The 21,460-nt window shown below is 44.8% G+C and overlaps 2 protein-coding genes across 2 annotated transcripts; both read right to left on the bottom strand.

Annotated features, from left to right (window-relative positions):
• Positions 1-192: 192 nt before the first annotated feature.
• Positions 193-4,066, bottom strand: LRIT2 (leucine rich repeat, Ig-like and transmembrane domains 2). Its single transcript, XM_054637756.2, has 3 exons — positions 3,957-4,066; positions 2,778-3,559; positions 193-1,323 (listed from the first exon to the last, which is right to left on the bottom strand). Exons 1-3 carry the CDS (start codon positions 4,064-4,066, stop codon positions 518-520), a joined length of 1,698 nt encoding a protein of 565 aa, XP_054493731.2. The 3' UTR covers positions 193-517.
• Positions 4,067-7,962: 3,896 nt separating this feature from the next.
• LRIT1 (leucine rich repeat, Ig-like and transmembrane domains 1) lies at positions 7,963-20,723 on the bottom strand. The gene is made up of 4 exons (XM_054637721.2): positions 20,080-20,723; positions 17,122-17,588; positions 13,599-13,904; positions 7,963-11,284 (listed from the first exon to the last, which is right to left on the bottom strand). The coding sequence occupies exons 1-4, from the start codon at positions 20,199-20,201 to the stop codon at positions 10,299-10,301; spliced, it is 1,881 nt and encodes a 626-aa protein (XP_054493696.2). The 5' UTR covers positions 20,202-20,723; the 3' UTR covers positions 7,963-10,298.
• Positions 20,724-21,460: the final 737 nt, after the last annotated feature.

Genomic DNA, 21,460 nt, shown 5'->3' on the forward strand with positions numbered 1-21,460 from the left:
GTCAAAATAATTTTTTTCTCCAAATAAAATAAAATCTCTTCCTCATGTTGACCCAATCCTCCCCATCGTTTGTTGTTGCTGGGCTGTGACGGCAGACGTGCCCAGCTCCCCTGTCTGCTCCCAGGAGAAGCCGGCACCGGGCACTGGACAGAGCTGCGGGCACACATCAGTAAAGACACACCCGTGTGGGAGAGTGAGGGGACACTTCTGGCCTTTGGCCACAAGCATTACTATTGGTTCGGGGGTTGTTTTTGTTAGCGTTGGTTCTCTTGGCGTGTCCGTGTGCGTTGCTCCATGACAGTGCTGCAGGGACAGGCTACGGAGGCGCAGCTCCCCCCACACCCGTGGCCGGGCAGCCGGGCACTCCATTCCCAGGGCTCCCCGAGCCTGCCGCAAGCACCGGCGGTGCGCCCGCCGTGCCCGAGCCCCGCAGCACGGAGCCGGCCCGGTGCTGTCCTTCAATAAAGCCAACAGCGGCCGCGGGCGTGTGGAGGTGCCGCAGCGCGGCAGGGCCCGGCTAGTAGAGGTCGGCGCTGTTCCTGTGGGGCGGCCGGGCCTTGCCGGGCTCCGCGCGGTCCGCAGGCCGCCGTGCGCCGCCGTCGGGGCGGCAGAGCCCGTCCTCGCTGCCGGCGGGCAGGCTGTCCAGCGTGCTCTCCTTGCTGCCCGCGGCCTGCGCCGGGGCCCCGCGGCGGCGGCGCGGGCAGGCGCTGGGGCAGCGGGCCAGGCAGCCGGGCAGCGCCTCGGCCGTGCAGGCGTACATGCCGGCCGGCACGGCCAGCACCATGGCGCACACGATGACCACGATGTGGATGAGCTTCTCGCGCTGCTCCATCTGGCTGACGTCGCTGCCCGTGACGAAGACCACGCACTGGCCCTTGCGGGGAGCCTGGTTGCGCACGGCCACGCACACCTCGTACTTGGTGGCGGGCAGCAGGTCGGTCACCGAGTACGTGTTGACCCCGGGCCCGATGTAGATGGTGTCCTTCTGGGCGGCGTCGTAGCGGCCCACAAGGAGAGTGTACCAGGTCTCCCCCGGCTCCGCGGCCGCCGCCGCCGCCGCGAACCACTCCAGGGTGATGCCGTAGACCGTCTGCTTGGCGATGCGCACCTCCACATGAGCGCCCTGCTCCGCGGGGGCCGCGGGCGCCCAGCCGCGGGGCGTGGTGCTCGCCCACGGGGCCACCACGCGGAGGTTGATGGCCACCGAGGCGTTGCCGAGGAAGTTGGCGGCTGTGCAGGTGTAGTTGCCGGCGTCTGCTGGCCGTGCCGCCGGGATCAGCAGCTCCGAGCGGACGGTGTCCTCGCTGATGGGCTCCGTGGACACTGCGGGCAGAGGTGAGTGGGTCAGCAGCGAGCCACCGTGCCCTTGGGCCCAAAGGCTGTGTGGGACGGGACCCGCCCGCTCAGGGACAGAGCACAGGAATGTGCCAAACCCCACAGAGCTGACGGCAAAGCGTTTTCTGTCTGAAGGGCAATAAACGCATTGGGACACCCAGGTGTAGGAGACGTGGGGTGTGCCCGACCCCTGGCCCAGTACAAGCGGCTGGAGGAGCTGAGGTGGGCAGAGGCTGCTGTGGGCAGAGGCCGAGCATCTGCCCATTGCCATCGGCATTCGTAGGGCAAACCAGGAGAGGCTCTGAGGAGGCACACCTACATTTTGGACACATGCTCCGTCCTCCGTTAGGATTAAATTGTCAGTCTCAACAGGCTCAGACCAAAATAGGTGTATGAAGGTAGAAAGTGTTGGGCTGGAAATGAAATGCAGTTTTAAGAACAGTGTGAAACCCTGTCATCTACCCAAACAGAGGTGTGTGGCTGTGGTTGAGAAGAAACTGTATGTAATTAATCAGCATGTGCCTGTGGAAAGACACCCAAGTGCTGCTGCAGCACTGCAATTGAAGCAAATATCAGCCCAGGATTAAAGGCTAATGCTATCCTCTTTAGTTAGCTGGCTTATTAGGGACACAGAACCTATGTGCTGGCTCCCTGTATGTCTTACTTCACCTGATGAAAATAGCAACTTGTCCTATTGAAGGCTCTTAGTAAAAATAAACATGAGGGAGGATGGATTGGGAGAGAGAGGAAAAGGTCTCATATTACAACACCTTTGCTAGAGAATATAAATAAGCGAGACTTCAGGTAAATACCAACCTCTGTTTCAGTTCATTCAGAACATGAATGAACACAGACAGGAAGCAGAGCTGCACAATTTTGTGGTTTGTGTAGTATTTCCTGAGGGAATACATGGGAATAATGTAGGAACATACAAGTCTGTGTATATGGGTGTGGGCTCATACAAACGCATCTACATGCACATACACATATACAGAATGTGTGCATATATATTTGTAGTATATGACATAGTAAATTATGCAGTATATAATCTTTAGTAAATATACATGCATATTTAGATAGCTACATTTTTATTAAATATGTACAACTAATAAAAGATTAGTAGCTCCTACAGTCATGTATCATGAGGAAAAAGCTGCTTCTTAAAATCCACAAGAACGATAATTGTATAAAAATGAGGCCATGCTCCTTTTCTTTTTGACTGATATCCTGCATGAAGCAGCTCTTCTTATGCTGGTCAGATGTGCCTAGATGCACAGGATGATTGAGATCATTTGGATTACAGCCACCACAATAACTGTGGTGCTCTAAAGGGGCTGGGTTGCTGTGGTGACTGTGATGGCCTGCAGACCTATGTAAGTAGAATAGTACAGCATAAATTTTTAATTTAAAAAAAACTAAGAAGAAGAAAAAGCTTTGCTTACCATTAAATGCCCTTAAAAGTTTGAGTGCATAGGTCCACCAGACAGCCGGGGAAGGGCTGGCTTGCACAAAGCAGGTCAGGGTGATGTTTAACCCTGCTGGGACTGTCAGGTTGGTCTCGAGGGCTGAGGTCAGGGGCTTCGTGCAGCTGTTAAGCTCCACTTCATGAAAAAACTTCCCTGTCCTGAATTTTGGGCCTGAGCAAGTTAAATAGGAATTCATCAGGATAATAGGTGGGCCCACAGACTTGATAAACTGGACAAATCCGCGCAGGCGGCAGTCGCAAATCCAGGGGTTGTCATGGAGGGCCAGCACGGCGTTGGAAATCGCTTCCAGCGGCCCCTCCGTGCTCTGGCTTCTCTGGTACACGGGCCAGTTGTAGAAGACATCCCTGGATATGATGGTAAGCTGATTGGAGGATAGATCTAAGTAGGTCAGGTTGGGCAGATAGCGCAGTGCGTGTTCTGGAAGGACGTCCAGCCGGTTGTGCTTCAGATCCAGGATCTTCAGAGTCGGGGTGTCTTGAAATGCTGTCCATGGCACTGAACTTAATTTGTTCCCTTGCAAGCGCAGCTCCTTCAGAGCTGGCAGATATTCCAGGCTCTTGATGTGCATCACTGTGATGTTGTTAAAATTGAGCCACAGATACTCCAAGGCACTGACGTTCTCAAAAGACCCACGGGGCAGTTCTGTTAGGTGAGAATTTTCTATTCTAATTTTCCGGATGTCCTGAGGGATGTTTGCAGGGATCTGCCTCAGCAGTGCAGACATGCAGAGCAAACTCCTAGGGAGGAAACCAGAAAATTTTCCAGGTCACAGACCACATTTGAAGCCAATAAACCCGTTCCCTATGCAGGTCTACAAGCACTTGAATAATTATAAGGTATTGTATATAGGGCATGCATAAGCCATCCATCCAGCCATCCATCCATCCCTGGGGTTTACACCAATTTTGCTATAAAGGATGCAATTAAATCCTAAAAATGGCTATGTATGTAGCTACATATCTCAGGGAAATAAGAGAAATCTCATTCTATGCTCAAGACAGCACAGTTTGAGTATTAGAGGTGGCACTCCATACATCAATCTGCTTGGTTTTGGTGCTCACATCATCAGCAAGTTCCTACTGGGGCTGTCTGAGCCACTTCACTGGTGCTACAACAGGGTAACAGTGTTCTTACCTTCCAAAGCTGTCCTGAGAACAAGAGCATCCTGTGATGCAAGATGAAACAGATGGGTTTATCTTGTGGAAGGCCAGAAGAAGAAGAAAAATATGACAGACAGGGTCCATATTCTCCTTTAAGAAAGCACTGTGCAGGGGTTTGCACCAAACACGCCAAGAGCCTCCAAGAAGCAAATCCTATTAGCTGTAATCTTCCTTGACGCAGAAATAAATCCTGCTGGGGACCCAACCCTAAGGAAGACATGTAGTGTGGTTCTCAGTCTGTGTCCAAGTGCTAAAATCCACCCCCAGGATCACTCTTGGCATTTCTCCTCCAGCTGAGGGGATTCTGGCAGACATATTTATTTGGTTGGGAATATGAAGATGGAGCCAAAATCACTTCTTTTGCCAAGCCCTTGCAAGTAATTAACCAGGCCAAATTTTTTTTCTTTTTTTTTTTTTTTTTTTTAATTTCACAGGGTCTGTCTCTGTCTCCTATATTTTAATGGCTTTTATCAAGGCAGAAAGCCACAGGAAGGGCCAGACTTCAGCTGTAATTTCCATAGTGCCCCGTTTCACAGTCCATCCTCCCCCAAACCCTGCCTGGTGGGTTCTGCTCATGGTGAGCATGAAGCCTGCTCCACAAACGAGGATCTTACAGCATGGAAACATAAACGTGGCACCTTTTTCCTCTGAAACATAGCTGTGGCCAGTCCATGGGGGGTTTGTCTGACAAGAGTCTCTAGGAAGTCAATTTCTTTTGTATAAATACAAATTTTCAGTGCTGTTCTCTGGCTTCCCTCATAAGACACGTGCCGACTGCCTTTCAGTCATCTTGAAAAACTAAGCCATTCTGAGAAGGGATTTTGAGTAACCAAATGTATTGATCTCTTTTAAGCCAAAATAGCAGGTTTCAGTTGTGCTTTCCAAGGAGTTCTGCGTTCTCCTGGGGCCATCTAGTGTGGATGGGCTTCACTACAGCCTGCACAGGAGCACTCCTGGGAAAAGGGCTGCACCTCACTGCCCTTCTGTGTGATGCTGGGGCACAAAGCAAGATTAGCCTGAACCTGCTTAACCTCTAACCTATGGGACCAGGATAGAAAAGTATTTAAAGTGTGGCAGCTTAGAGCTATATGTGGCTCTAAGGGCTGTGCTGCTTTCACCCTACAGAAAACACAGGCTTGATTCTGCAGTGTTTAAATCAACAGGAGCTTTTATTTCATGGCAAATCAGCAAAATAGACTGGTGGGGAAACTTCAGGGGACTGATACACTGTGTCTATGTACAGGGAACAGGCCACAAGGAATGGGCCTGTGGGGATGCTATTGCTGGCAGTGCCTCACATCTAACCACAAGCATAGGGGTTTTTTACGGTTTGGATTTTTCAGCTGAAATGTTCCTTATTTGTCCATGGTGCAGTATTTGATTTTTCAACAAGTGCCCTGTATTCAAACCTGTCAGTGGGCTGGGAAGGGGAAAGGCTGCTGGTCTGTAGCACAGCAGGTGCAGCAGCTGAAAATCCACACTGGGGGGGCGGTGGCTGCTGAGGAGTTTCTTGGTGAAGCTGCTGCTGTTGCGCTGGGGGTGGCAGCACTGCAGCCCTGTCACCTGAGGCACAGACTCCTTGTGCACTTTCCATGTCACCAAATAGAGGGGATGCTGCCTAAACTGAGGATGTGCAGGAGCAACAGTGGCAGCTGCCATGGGACAATGTGTCCTTCCCCATCATCCATCAGCCACTGAGGCAGAGGGACTCAGGGACCCCCACTCCCACCCAAATGCAAATGCCACAGTCATGGGTGCCTTTGGTCTGCCATGAAAATATTCCCTGATAAAACAGTTATAATTTGTATTATGATAATAGTTTTATACATTTACACTTTACAATAATAATAAATATAATTTCACAATAACAAAATAGTACAAAATATTAAATAAAATACTAAATAAAATAATAAAATAATTCATTATATTATATTATATTATATTATATTATATTATATTATATTATATTATATTATATTATATTATATTATATTATATTATATTATATTATATTATATTATATTATATTTTACCAAAATATAATATATAATATAATATAAATCATATCATATATAATGATGCCATAATTATATAATTTTATTATAATGAAATAATATTATTTTACCCTTTACAACAGTAACAAGCTATTTATGATGTAGTTAGTTAGAAAACTCCTGGGTGTCAGGTGCACATCCTGGAGTTTGCTCATGTGTGAGCTGCAGGGCCTGGGAACAGAAAGCTTTCAGCAGAGGTAGAAGCAAATCAGTGCCTTGGTGAATCCCTTGCAGATTTCACCACTTTTAAGGCCCAAAACTTCCTTTGCTTAAAAGGAAGAGCCCTTCCTTGCCACCTTCCCACCCCTCCTCCATGGCCCATGGGGAGGGTCTTACAGAATGTGGCAGCTAAGTCACATCTTCAAAAAATCTTTCATGAAAAGTGAAGTGTTATTTATTTACAGGTTTATAAACTACTGGAGTTTATAAACCTGTAAATAAATGTACATCTTCAGGCACAGAAGGTGCACAATGCCCAGTGTCCTGGGATGCAGGAAGCAAAATGATATCCAGGGTTCTCTGTTAGAAATACCTTATTTTAAATAAATGAATTGCTTAACAGAAAAAAACAATAAAGAAGAATTACAGTTGTTTTCCTTTTCCCCATGAGAATTCCTGCCAGTCCAACCTATCTTCTAAAGGGCTGGAAAATGGCCTTTCAAAGAGTGGTATTCAGTACCATGGCCCAATGCTCTGGCTGTGTGCAGGCTGATATTTATTTGCTGCTTGAGAGGCCATTTATCTAAATATATCTCAACCCCAAGTGTACTCAGCAGGTTCAGTATTAACCTGAGAGTCCAGTGGTGAATCACTTACCAAAGTTGGATGAATTAGGGTAGAGAGAAAGGGAAGGAGAAGAGGGGGAGGGGGAAGTAAGGGAAATAAATCCCCCAGTGTTAGCCACAGTCATTATGCTTATGTTCCCTACTGGACTGGGATTTTGCTGCCTTTTTAATTCAGCCCAGTTTATGCCTGCTTGTAAATGTAATGGTCACTGTTGTGACAGCAGATGTCCACTCAGTTCAGCTGCTCTTTAACATCATGTGGCATCCTGGCTGAAGCCAAGATGCAGAACAAGCTGTCTAAAACTCAAGCTGTCAAAATAAATCTCCACAGAGACAGTGTCTGTGGGAAATGGAGTTTAAGAGACTGCGCTGATTGCCAAAGCAAATGCCAAGAGATGACCCACTGTGTGCCAGGGAGCCAAACTCCATCTTGAAATGACATTTCTTCTTGAAAGAAATCAAGTCTGGGCTGATGCTTTTCAATTAGTCCCTCTGCCACGGCTTTCAGTGTTAGAAATCACTGCTGGGCAGATCATGAGCATTGAGGGCTACAGTTGGGTGTTTCAGACAGTGCATGTATCAAAGTGTCTAAAAATGAATTGACATGAGTGGGCATGGCAATATCTTGTCCAAGCTTGTTAAGAGGGAGTGCAATAGCAGATGTTTGCTTTGATTCTTACAGCATATCTTGAGAATTGACCTTAATCAAGAAATGAATGGTTTCCTCCTTACCTGGAGGTAAGGATGAAACGAGGTGCCTAACAGCCCTTCCATGACAAACAGAAAATCCAGTGACGTACATCTTTACATGTCTGATACCTCAGAAAAACTGACTCAGAGCATTAAAATCACATCAGCTTCCTTCATGGTTTGACATTTCCCTCATAATTTAGCAAGTACAGGGTTTCTCCTCTGATCAATGCCAGACAAGACAGAGCTTGTGCAAGTTTGTCCCTATTGCCTATTGTGTATAAACCACCAGTGCAGTAGAGAAAGGCTTGTCTTGAACAGCAGCAGCTGAGATGATAAACTGCAGTGCCTCAGCTATGAGACAGTGAGAGAGGGCACAGGAATGAGAGAAGGCACGTTTATTCTATTTGGGATCACTATTTATTGAAAGTACAAAAAGAATCCAGTTGAGTCTGTAAAATCGAGCACATCCACAGGGAATGTCCCAGGATGATCCCTCGATGGAGCACAAGCAAAGAGGGCTGGTGCTGGCCCAGCTGGTGCCTCCTCCAGCTCACAGAGCAAGGCTCCAGCAGGGGAGGGCTGCTCCTCACCTGGGCTGGTGCAGCAAATGGCCCAGCTCATGTCTTCAGTCAGCTGAAAAGTGAATTCTTCTGGTTCCCAGTCACAGCAAAGTCCTTGGGCAGTAGGTGCACTCTGTTCAACACAAGAAAACTTCAGGCCAGCCTTGGTTCTTCAGGAGCTTACCCATCCAGGGCCATGGTAGGGAGAGTTCTGCACAGCCCAGTGCTCCTGCTGCATATGTGGGCAGGCCCCAGGCTTACATACAGCAATCCTTGCAACTCAGCACAAAAACTGCTATATTTTTTCCTCACTAATATAATCAGGCTGGGACAAAATTTTAAAACTTTATATTAAATTTTATAAATAGGAAATATATCTGTTACGTACCATCTTTCATCAGTTCATTTGTTGCATTAAAATATATAATTTTACAAAACTTTACTTGTAAACCTAAAAATCTGCACAGTCCAATGATAGAAGTAGCATGAATTATTTTATACAAGGATTGACAAATTCTCCCAATACAAGAGAAGTTCCTTATCACTAATGCAAGGAATACAGGGAGTCCTATCAGAAACTCTTGGGATGTATCCCTGTTGCTGGTATTTATGTTGAGATCAAATGACTTGCTTTTTCCATCAGGCCAAGTAATCTAACATAAGTGAAAACCTTCTGTAGAAGGAGGACTTGCAAAATCCATAGAGGGCTCCATTCCACCCAGTGAATTTTGTTAATCCATGCTGTACATACACATCCAGAATGTGAGTGGAAGTCCTTCCAATAAATTTACAAACACATTTCAGAACAATTCAGCAACCTTTATCCCTTAGCATTTCAACTTGGCTGGATCTTTCCCATTCAGCATTTGGCAGAACATATATAATTTTCTTCATGAATAATGTTTATTACAAAGAGAAAAATGTTACATACAGTATTACTACATAAGGGACTTGAGTAGAAAATTACACATCTGGGAATTAGTTTGTGATAAGCACTCAGATTCAAATTCCAGTGAAGCTGCAGAACTTAAATGACTGATCAGTTCATCCTGCCTATGAAAGTACATTTAGATTAATATTAGACAGGTTTTTTTTCAGGGTCCTTGAATTTGTAAAATGTTTGAAACCCAAAAAGACTGCATTGAGCCTCTGCTACCACTGAGACCATAGTCAGGAATGGCTGATGTGTGCATGGTCAGTGGTCTGACACCACATCACTTTCTCCTGCTCTGCACAGAGCAACTTCTCTCCATGACTAAGTCACAGTTACCTGGCTGATCATGTGGGCCTTCACCATCAGTATTGCCAGGAGCACAGGCACCAGTGACAGAGCTGGAGATTTTTGCAAAACTGTCTAGTGTAGGTTTTCTAGTATGATTGCAAAGCATTACACCATCATTCTCACAGTGTGCAAAGTAGGCTGCTGTATGATTGTAATCTAGCACAGCTGGTATAAAACATATTCTACTAATTACAATACAGATAGTACAGTATACAAAATGGCAGCTAGGATGATACTGAAAGACCTTTGCTATTGTTCCATATCTTTAGAACAGAGTTTAGGGCCAAAATGCAATCAGCAAATGCTCTCTATTATGCATTCTTTGGAGTGGACTGGGTTTTGTCTCCATTTCTATCTCCTTTGCACATTTCTCAGCAATGACAGAGAGCATAGAGGTGTAATTATGTTGGACATATCAGAAAGGGTTGCTGTACATCTCTATTTAGTGATCTATTAAGCATCAAGCTGCATGTTTCATGCAGACATGGGGGATGTAAAAGGTGAGACTCTCAATCTTCACCTTCATAAGTGTTTTTATTAAAATTACTAAATACTCCCCGGACTTGTCAACCAAAAGAACATCAAAAGAGCTGAGAATAAAATACATAGCATATTGCAGAGCAGGTCCTAAATGTTCCTTAATGTCCTTACACTTAGTGTGCACACTTCATTTGACAGGAAAAAAAAGAAAAACTAAAAAAAAGTGGTCCAGGAGAACGAGGACATTATCAGAGAAGCTTTTGACTGGGTACAAAGCAGCCAACCCCAAGTGGTGTGAGCAACATGTTTCTGTAAAGCTTGGGCACCGTCTACCCTCTTGCATCCTCTTCCAGAACGTGTCAGAGACAGAAGCATGGCCAGGGTGGCGTGCAGGGCTGGAGCAGAGTCACAGAACAGCCACTCACTTCCCCCTGGGTGAGCTGACAGCCAGCCTAGGTACTGTCAGCAGAAGTATTCATTTGGCTGTCCCTCTATCTTTGGTATGGCTTCCGAGTCCACGCTGGAGCGGGCCGACAGCAGCCTGTTGGACTCGTCAGGGGTGTGCCTGGTCAGGTATTCTCCCTCCACGCCCTTGGCCTTAGCCCCAGGGGACAGGCTCTCGAAGGTGACGTACGATTCCTGCGCGTCCTTGGGCTTGCGCACAAAGCATTTCTTGCAGCGCCGTTTCAGGGCTCCGCAGCAGACCACCAGGGTCAGAGGAACAGCAATGACACAGGCCACGCTGATGACAACCACATTGATGAGCTTCTGCGTCCCTCCTGCACTGACAACTTCATCTGTGGAAAATATGATGCACTGCTCCTTCCTGGGGATCAGCCCTTTCACACAGACGCACACGATGTACTTGGTCTTTGGCAGCAGCCCGTACAGAGTGACCTTGGTCTTCCCTGGCTCCACGTTGATCCGCCGCATGTCCCTCTCCCCAAAGACAGCATAAAGGACGCTGAACACCGTGGTGTTCTTGGCCATAGGCGCCTTCCAGGCCAGGGTGATGCTCTGGTCGGTGTCCCCTATGACCCTGACAGACCTCACCATCCTCTCTGGCTCCTGCTGGTCCGTGGTGGGGCTCACCAGCAGGTTCTGGGGGTTGCTGTCCTGAGCCATGTCCGGGAGGAGGACGCTGTCTCCGGTGCCCGCCCCAGCCCCCAGCGTGGGCACTGTGGAGGTGGTGATAACGTACCTGGCCACCAGTTTGTCATTGTAGGCAGCTGCCTCCATCCCGCTGGCCTTGCCATTCCACGTGCCTTTGGCACTAGAGTTAGGGTCATCCGTGCTTTCTGAGTCTGTGATGATGAGCGAGATGAAGGCTTCTGTTGCCCCCAGGAAATTCTTTGCTTTACAGATGTACTCTCCAGAGTCAAGGTAAGAGACTACAGGCAGGCCCAGGATAGACCAGCTCATCCCATCACTGGAAATCTCTTGGTGAACTGCAAGGCAGGAAAAATATTAAATAAACAGGCAGTAGTAAATGGAATTAATTCCATGTTTGTAAAATATTAAGACTCCATCACCAAATATCTGCTTGATAAAGTATATGATAAAGAATCATCATTTCTGATTGCCACCAAGAACATTACAAAATCAAAATAAACCTAAGAAAAGGACTAGAATTAGATTACATCAGGATTTGAACTGCTTCAAAATGAATATACATGAAAAAGTTGATGCTATTTCCTCCAAATTGATGTACATCTTGAAAACATAACAGAAAAGGTTCTTCCATTAAAAAGAAAAGCTTGAAAATTCTTATATAGATGCAATACTTAAAAGAGTGGAAGGAGCAGGCAGCAACATGATCTGTTCAAGCATTACATGCAGACTGTGGAGGCAAAGAAAATACAAACAGTGGAGATTTTATTGTAATAAACAGACTAGCCTAGAGTATATGGAAAAATAGTTGAAAGATAATATCCCTTCTACTGCTCAATTACTGCAGGTGTTTATCCTTACACAGGTGTACATTTGGTTGCCACCAAAGGATATCTACATAGCTGAGTGTTGATTTGCTCATGTGATTTACTTGCAGACTAAAACTAGCTTTTTTTGCCTTTTTCTATTGGTGCAAAGAAAAAAAAAAAGAGTTGGGATCTTGTGGAAGGGTAAAGCACCCTCATCATTATTTAGCCAGCCTCCTTAGGATGGGCACGTGCTGTCTCAGCCCTTTCCTGCTGAAAGGTAAACCAGGGAGATGTCTGAAAGGCAAAAGTAAGAGAATGCAAACTTCTTCCAAGCCCTTTTGGGGTCAGGATCCTGCCTTGGCAACCAGGGTCCCTTCCAATGGCAGCAAAATATAAAGGTAACAGAAGTTACTATTTTAGTTTAATTATTTACCGAATGAGTATTTTAAAAAGCATGAAGCTATGGGTCTACCTATGGCAATTACCTGTAGATACAGACTGTGGGCTGTTTCTCACTTCTTTCTGCTCAAAACAAACACCAGCATCTCAAATAGTCACATTATAGCATTGGCACAGAAGCTGCCATTGCTGAGAAATAACCTATCTTTCCAGCCAGCTTTTTATTGAAAGATGCTAGCAGCTGATTTAATGAGGCACAAAATACATTATTCTTAGTTGTAGCTCAAAGTAAACTCAACACAGGCTTTCAGGAAATCACCCCATTCTATTTTTTGTGGTGGCTCTCTTTCAAGTGTAGGAGGGATGTTTGCAGCGTGATGGGTACACATTACCATTATCAGGAGCAGCTCTGCTGCATCCTGCACATCCTGCACAGCAGCGCAATGACTTGTGCAGATCCCAGGAAATGATACTTGTTACAAATGGTTCCACTGCTGTGAAAGAGAATTGCTCTCTTCCCTGTTCTGTGCACCAAGGAGCCCTTTGAAGATCAGACCCAATACTTATTTATTTATCTGCTGGGTTTACATCCTCTATGAAAGTCAGGGCAGGATTAGGATACAGGAGTATTTGGGGCAGGTTGGAGGCAAGAAGGTGCAGGTCCTGACTCAGAACTTGTAGGACAAGAAGCAAAAGACAACTGGCTTCAGCAGAGCAAAGGTTTCTTCCCTAAATTCCCCACAAATTAAAGGACCAGTGTTGCAATTACAGCTCCAGACTTTCTTATGAATGGAAATGAAATCATGAGCAGTCACAAAACCAGTGTGTGTCTGAAGGCTTCCCCCAGGCGAGGTGCTCAGACCAGGTGGTCAGGGTTTCTTCCACAGACCTTTTTCCCCAGGAGAGCTTGTCAGTCTATCAGAGGGAATGATTCCTTGGGGACATTCCCACTGAAACATCCCCAAGGACTCCTTCAGCACTTTAGGGTTTTTTTGTCTTTTAATATATCAGTAATGCTGTATGCTTGCAACCTTTTCTTTCTTCTACAGCTGATCTGAATCCCAGTTGAATTCACATCAGACATCTCTCTGCCAGAGATGTTTGCTAATGGATTAGCAATACAATAGAATATAGAACAATTCAGTGGGAAGCCTTTTCAGTGACTGAATAACTAACTGAAAACAGCTAATTGCTACTGTTGGAAATATTTCATTCCTTTAGCTCCAACAGATTTCCAGAAAATCCCTTGACTTGTCTCACCACTACAATTGCTATGAAACAAAGCAAACCCAACTTCCTACACATAACACACATCTGATAAGATTAAGATCAACATATAAGTAATTTTATAGTCTATAGAAAATCACAGTGCAAGAGTGGATTGCACCTAGTACGGCCTGTGTCACTCATTCCATGTGTGCAGAAAAGCATGAACCAAACCCACCTGTGCCATTCAGCTGAGCCCCATCAGCTCTCCTCCAGCTGAGCTCGGGGATGGGCACGCCCGTGGTGCCGCAGCGCAGCAGCACCGTGCTGCCCAGGATGGTCTTCACCTTGGCTACAGACGTGTGCACCACGGGGCTCTGGCACTTCCTCAGCTCCACCTGGCTGAAGAAGATTCCTGCAAGGCTCCTGGGGGTGAAGCATTTCAGCCTGGGCTCAATGAAGGCTATGTTAGGAGACTGGAAATTCAGGAAATGCACCATTTCGTACAGACTGCAGTCACACACCCAAGGATTGTCTTGCAAGCCTGTCAGAAAGAAATTAGGGCACTAAGTCAGTCCAACAGCACCTTTTGTTTCTGCCATTTTTGTTTCTATTTTTCAGCAGGATGCAGTGTGATAGACTCCCAGTCAGCTCTACAAGAACTGCCTGTGCAGGAGTATGTGGGGTGGGGAGGGGTGTGTCCCCCCATGCTGCTGGATGAGTCTGATGGATCCCACAGTTGCCAGAATGGAATAATTGTGACTGGCTAAAGTATCTCCAAATCTGGATCTGAAAGCATAATAAGTTCAAAGCAAGATTATTCATATCATGAAGACAATTGTGATTCGTGCACATAAAGAAGCAAAACAAGAATTTATTATAAATGCATTTTGTTCCAGGATGGAAAAACCAAGTACTCATGGGAGAAGGGCTGTGGATTCTCTTGGTACAAGGATACTATGGAGTCTCTGACAGGCCAGAAAATTCTCACTGGACATTTTTAAAATACTAGCCAGATTGTGATGCTACTTTTCACACCTGCAATAGCTGTGGATGATCCCACTTGCCTGTCATAGTTCTCTTCTAGCCCTGTTACTCTTATTTTCATTATTTTGGTAATCAGTTGCTTTTTCTGAAATGCTAATTTATACTAGATAATATGAAAGAAATGTTTTAAGGATTAAATTGAAGAGTATGCCTGTTATGGTATATAAAAAAATGTAGATAGACCATAACTATATTTAGGCTATACACACAGAAAGAGGTATATTGAAAAACACTCCTGTTTCAGACTCTTGGAATGTTTCTCTTCTTTATTCTGCTCTCCCAGTTTGCACCTATTTAATTCCAATTCTGAAAAAATTATGCATTATTAAAAATAGACCTGTGAAGATAGTATTGAAAAAACAAATTTGGAACAGGAGCAATGCATATCCATGAACAGAAGTTGCTGCATTCTGATTAAATCTGTGTCATCCTACTTAGAAATGTTCACATCCAGCTGTACTGTGGCCAGGTTGTGGTCTCTAATGACTTTAGCTAGCAGAATTGACATTAGGGATATGAATGCCATGCAACCCCAGGCACACATTTGAAGCCTAAACCAGGAGCATGGCTCCCAGGCCTCCTGCCTGCCACAGGAGTGAGCTCTGCTCCCTCTGAGGGGGCTGCACCTCCTCTTCTCCATGCACAGCCCAAGGACATGCCTGGGGCTGGCACCTGCCTGAAAGGGAACAGTACTGATACTCCCTCACACTGTATTAAAGATGCTGCGGAAAAACTCTTCTGAGTGCATTCCCTGGGCTTAGAAGAGGATCTGGAAGTGATGGGTTTTGGCAGGAGGTCAGTTCTTGTGAATTAATATGTTAAAGTGAAGGGTGACTAAGTAAATAATGAGCATTCAGCTTGGCTTTGTTGTTTTGTGTCATTTTTCTAGCAGTTTCTAGTTCATGCACTAGATAGCAATTGATCCCAGGTTCCCTGGCAGGTGCCCCAGCTCCAGCTGGAGCAGCAGCACCACAGAGCCCAGTGAGGCCTTTGCTGCCCTGCACAGCACAGTTCCATGGGCTCACGTGGGCAGGCCTCATGTGGAAAAGCTTGCACCCTTGGCACAGACTATTAGCCAGCAACTTAGCAGAGGAATTACTTCTTCTTGAAGGAGTCTGCAAGCAGTGGCTCTGGAATCACAGTGATGCACTGCAGACAAGGAATGGATTGGGCTGACTCTTTTTATTATTCATGATTTTTTATGCCTCCATGAGAAACAGTCATGAGCAGAGTGAAACAGAAACATGCAGCTGTGTTTTCCCAACCTGCTCCTGTGAGAGACATGGATTTTATCTACATGGTTCCTATGGGTGTCCACAGGACGGGACCTAGAAGCTGGAGTGTCTGTACATTACTGCATTAATTTTAGCATTGTATTCATATGGCTGCATGAATTTTTTAGGATCCTGGCACAATCAACCTGTGCATAGCTGGATACTACTCAATTTGGCCACGTGCATCAATTATCTGTTCTTGATAAAACACTCTCCTAATCTATATTGAATGGAATAACATTTTTACACATAACTTGACTCTAAAAATAAAAAGGGAAAAGTATGATCTAGGCAGTCTTGCCGTGAATGAAATGGGCAATCCCAAACTGCCAATTTTGGCTTAAAGAACTTGTTACTGCATCTGGCAAAACAGGATCATGAAACACCTGCTCCTCTCCTGATGCTAGTGAAACCTTCAGCAACATCTGCTAAAGGACACTAAAAGCTTTGTAGGTGGTATTTTGTATCTTTTTTAAGTCTCGTATCTCTTTCCACTGCAATCCCGCTTTAAAAACTTCACCTCCCTAAATTTATCAAGGGAACCAAGAGCTGCAGGTACTTGCCAGAGTGAGAGGAAACTTGCAGTGCCTCTGCTGAGATGATCAGCAGGTGCCTGAGCTGACACCCCTGGCTGCAGGGGCTGTGCATGCAGATGGCAACAACTCTGAGCCATCACCAACCTGCCGTGGATTTGAACAGTGAACAATGGCTAAAAGACCATGTGATAGTCCCCTGAGCTGGGAAATGTGCTCAAAGCCTCACCTGGGCATCCTGCAACTGAGAGCCAGCTGTGAGACACCTTGACACAAAAATGGATAACTGCCCCAAAGCCATACCTCTGGGGAGCCTAGAGCTGCCGCCAGAAAGGAGCTTCATAGCTGTCCTTCAAGGCAGCACTGTCTTGGTGTGTTTGGGTAGACTAGGGTCTAATTCTCTGTGAACAGATAAACAAAGCTCTGGGAAGAGACAATTTGGCAGCTCTGACCCAGATTTTATGCTCAGTCATGGCATTATTCCTCTTTAATTTAGGCATAATAAATTATCCATCCTTTTCTTTAGTTCTGCTTAAAATGGGTCAATTCCAAACACAGTGCTATTAGAAAAGAGCACACAAATGATGAAGAGCTGTAAACATATTTGTATTTCTATCCAAAATGGCAGTGGAAATAACTAAAAAAGCCTTGAGCAAGAGTCACCAATTTTGTGCTGCAAAGATCCAAGCAAGTAATCAAATTTATGGCATAATAAGATGGGTGTGATGAGCCTGAGGTGAGTTTGTTAATGTGTAAATGAATTTACACATATTATTTAGGGTATTAAATTGTATACATATAATAGCAGGGTACTTGCTATGGTAGCCACAGTGGGTGAAAATGCTGCAATGAGATGAGGAGCTCATGACATTTGTGCCCCCTGCAAAATGGCAGGCATTTCTCTTACCTAGGATGATCTTGGAGTTATCATTGGGGAAGTAGGGAACAGCCTGGAGGTTGGCCCAGGTGGCAATGAGAGCCTGAGGAAGAGTCATCAGCTTATTGCTGGACAGATCCAGGTATGTGATGTTCTTGACATAACGGGCAGCATCTGGAGGGATTGAGGTGAGTTCGTTGTTGTGCAAATCCAGGAGCCTCAGCTGGGGCATGCCAGCCAGGCTCTCCCAGGGGAATGAGATTAGGTTGTTCCCATCCAGCCTCAGCTCCTGCAGACGACGAAGGCCCTTGAAGGTGATGCTGCTGAGGCTGCCCAGGGAGTTATAGGGCATCCAGAGGTACTCCAGGTTGTGGAGCAGGTGGAAAGCCTCTCCTGGCACCCTGCGGATGGCTGTCTTTTCTATCCGAAGCTTGCTTGTGTCAACAGGGATGTTCACAGGAGGGAGGGTCATCTCTGGATCATTACACAGCACTGTCCTGGTGGGAAAAGACAAGGACAAGCAAAGATGTGACTTTCTTTTATTTTGAAAAGATTTGCAACCTTATTTTAATGCAAAATTTTGATCCGCCTTTCTATTTTCACAAGATTTCTTCTTGTCATTTCTTTCTTGCTGCTGATCTCTGCATCATCACTGTAAATACATCAACCTGCAGTAATTCATATGTGCCTTCTGACTGCAGACATCACAGTGTTGTGCCTCTCCTGGAGTGGTGTGAGTCCAAATCTGGCCCATTTAGTGTTCCTGTTGGGTTTTGCTATCAGGTTTTTTTAAGTACTTGTGACAGCAGTGACAACATTCATGCACAGCAGAGGGTTCTAGTGCAAGTAAAAACAAAAGGATCCATAAATTGAACTACAAAAGCCCTACAAAAAGAAGCCTTATTGACATGTAGGAGGGCAAGAAGTTATATAGATTAAATCTGACAGAGGAACTCTGGTTTGAGAAATGAGGATAAGAAAGCCAGCTAACAACTCCTTGGAAGTACTCTGGAGTAAGCTCTGCATTACTATGGGGGGTGTGTAAAGATGGTAGCAGTCACTGCACTGCAGACACATCTAGTCTTGAGAGTGAAAGCACAGAAAATTAACTCTCTGGAAAATGCTATACTGAAAGCAAGACAGATTTATGTGTTTTAATCATTCCTCCCCATTCCTAATCTCTAAAGGTCAAAGCATGAAAAGCCTGTGCTGCATTTTGCAGCCTTCATACAAAAAATTGTGACTTGGGATTGTAGAGAGCCATGAGAAATAAAGGGAGACAAAACAGATCTCTCAGACTGAATTTTAATTTTCCTATCAGCAAGTAGGGGAAGGCAAGTTCTTTAACAAAACACCAAGCCACCTGCAAAAGGTAAGAGGTTGGATGGGCGTGTTCCAGTCTACTCACTGAACAAGACACCACAGGAAATGGAATGTGATCAGTCAGGTAACATTTTCCTATCACACTGCCTCTATAAACAGAATATTACAAAGCTGTCAAAACAGGCTGGTTTTGGCTGAAAGCAATTATTCCTCTACTATCAACAAAAATATATAACATTGCTGAACTGCTCATGCAGACTTTCCAGATTTAAATGCTATTTGAGCCTACAGTTAAATTGTTAATTTATAATCAAAACACAGTACATTACACTCACCCAACACTTTTATTGTGGCATTAAATCCTGCCCACCCTCTGCTGAAGGCTGAGATTTGAGTAAGATAAAAATCTACCAAATAAGAAAAATCCAGAAATCCACTTTAAATAAAACATTTTACTTTGTGTAGTCACATCACAAAATGTTACTAAAAGAAAGACCATGGCAGTAAAGCAGAATGCTTCTCATGGTGTCCCTAAATTATGTCAGTGAGCACTAAACATTTAATCTATGGGATAATCTCCTTCTGGTGAGAAATATGAATCATAATGCAGAAAAAAAGGGTGGCATTATGCTCCTTAAGGGAGTAATGGATATTTGCTTCATTATGTATCTTACTAAAATGTACAACAGCTTTTTCCAGTCACTGAGAGGAAATTCCCCTGGGAACTGTGACATTTATGGAAAAATAATTGGCTCTCATGCTGTTGCACTTCCTTTGAGCAATTTTAGGCTACTTGTGTCTCCACCATGCTTCTTCTTACTGTGAAAGTTTCTAGTATTAAATCTATAGCACCATAAAAATGATAAGAAAGTAGAGCTATTTCATGGGGTTCCAAAATAATAGTTCAGTAATGAAAAAATACTTCAATCTAGAAAAAGTTTATTACAAAGGATTTTGCAAATCCTGTATCTCTGTCACAAAACCTCCTTTGCTGTCAACCACACCTTATGAAAATATGGGCTCTATTTTCTTTAAGTCAGATACTTTGTGCTTACCCTTCAGAAGGACTCTTTTATAACAGTCCTCCAGAGAAATGTATGTTCAATGGCTTTGCATTCAAAGATGGGTGTCCTTCTGGTCTTGCCTTGTTTTTTAATGGAAAGTTTCCAGTCTGAAAATTAACTTATTTTAATTTTTTTTTTGTTACTGTCTGGTTTTTTAGTTCATTTTTTGTCTAAAGTCTATTGCTATGCCTAAAATCACCAGCTGAAGGATTTTTAAAGTAAATTGTTGGGTTTGTACCACAACATGAATCAAATCTAGTCACACTTCAGCAACAAACCAGCAGAGCAGAATAAAAGCTTTTAGAACCAGAATTTTCAGCAGAAAGTTTAAAAAATATATTTATTGTTTAAATTTTATTCCCTTTTTGCCATTACACCAGCAATAATTATGTCACTCCTGTTCTCACAGAGATGCCCAAACGCTTTCTCTGAAATCAGCTTACTGTGTTTTCAGAAGCTAATCCTCTGCAAATATAGCTAGAGCGTGGAGCAACTGGAAAAATAATGGCCACGAAGTGCAGAGACGATATTTTCTCGTGCGAGCATCCTCGGAGAGGAGCAGAGCCACCCCCCGAGCCCGCCGCGGGAGCGCCCGGCGTACCTGGCCTTGGTCCCGTCGCCGAGGCTGTGGAAGGCGCAGCTGCACTGCGAGGGGCAGGAGGCGCCGGCCCGGGGCAGCCCCGCCAGCGCCCAGCAGCACAGCAGAGTCACCGCCAGCCGCATGGCACCTGGGCATGGGCACACCTGGCTCTAGGCTGCGTGCAGGGCTTCGCCTATTGTTCTGTCCATCGGCCGGTCACATCTTGTTAACTCCCTTTTGTTTTCAGCCACACTGGGATCTTCCAGCCCTCGCTGAGTCCATCAGATAAAAAAGGATAGGCAGGGATTAAGGATGGGGACTTGAGTTATTTTCATGAAGGTGCTTATTGCTTCCCGGAACCACTCACGGCATTTCTTCCTTCAGCAGCCCCTTCAAAACACCCTTCTCTGGCAGCCTGGGGCTCTCATGTAAGAAAAAAGCAAATCTATTTTTGGGGAACATACATCACAAGCAAGATTACTGTTATCTGACCAGGAATTAGCAATAATTTACTTCCTTGCAGAGGTATTGGTAAGATTTAAAACAGTTATTTGTTCTAATGGAATGTAAGCCTTCTGTCTAAGAACACTAAAATATATACATATAGTGATGCTATTAAAAGGCTTTATTTTCTTTTAAAGACTCCTAGTTTGATAAAGCAATTATTGAACTGTTGGCAACAAACCTGTTACTGATAAACAGTTAATAACCCAGTAAATATGTACATATTTCAGTTTCTGCCAGGGCTAGCACACAGCTGCAGGACTGACCACTGGCTCTGACTCACTGACACAGCTAAGCTCAGATAAGGGACCCTTTTGGGGAGTGCCACCTGATGCAGAGCTGAGTGGCAGGAATTCAGGAATGCTAAGAAAAGCTCAGCTCTCTCTTAAGGTCACCTGAAGACACCTCACTTTTCCAGCATTCCTCCCTGTTGTGGTGTTGTTTTCCTTTTGAAATCCATAATGAGAAGTTACCACTCAGAAGTGCAGCAATAACACACCTATCTATGTACAAACTACCTGAGGGTTAATGACTGTGCTTTCATCAGTGTTGTTCCTAATGAAGATTGCTCATCAGGATTTCTGGAGTGGAGCTCTTGTCATGCAGAGTTCAGCCTGTGTTCTTCACAATGAAATTATGCTGCTGATTTTTCAGTAATTCTAGGTAATGAACTTTCAGTTTCAAGATGTTTCTAGAAGTGGTTTGGGGCTAACTATTAAACAGACATTTTATGCTGTTTAATAGTTTTATGGTGCCATAGTTTCCCATAAGCTTGTTTCACATGAGGTTGTTTCACAAGTTATTCCGATAATTAATTAAGGCTTGCAGAAATCATTTATTGAGAGGATGGCCCAAAGGATTACTTTTCCCCCTGCTGTTTTCACATTCTACATTTACT

This window comes from Agelaius phoeniceus, chromosome 9, assembly GCF_051311805.1.
Source record: "Agelaius phoeniceus isolate bAgePho1 chromosome 9, bAgePho1.hap1, whole genome shotgun sequence".
NCBI classification, from domain to species: domain Eukaryota; kingdom Metazoa; phylum Chordata; class Aves; order Passeriformes; family Icteridae; genus Agelaius; species Agelaius phoeniceus.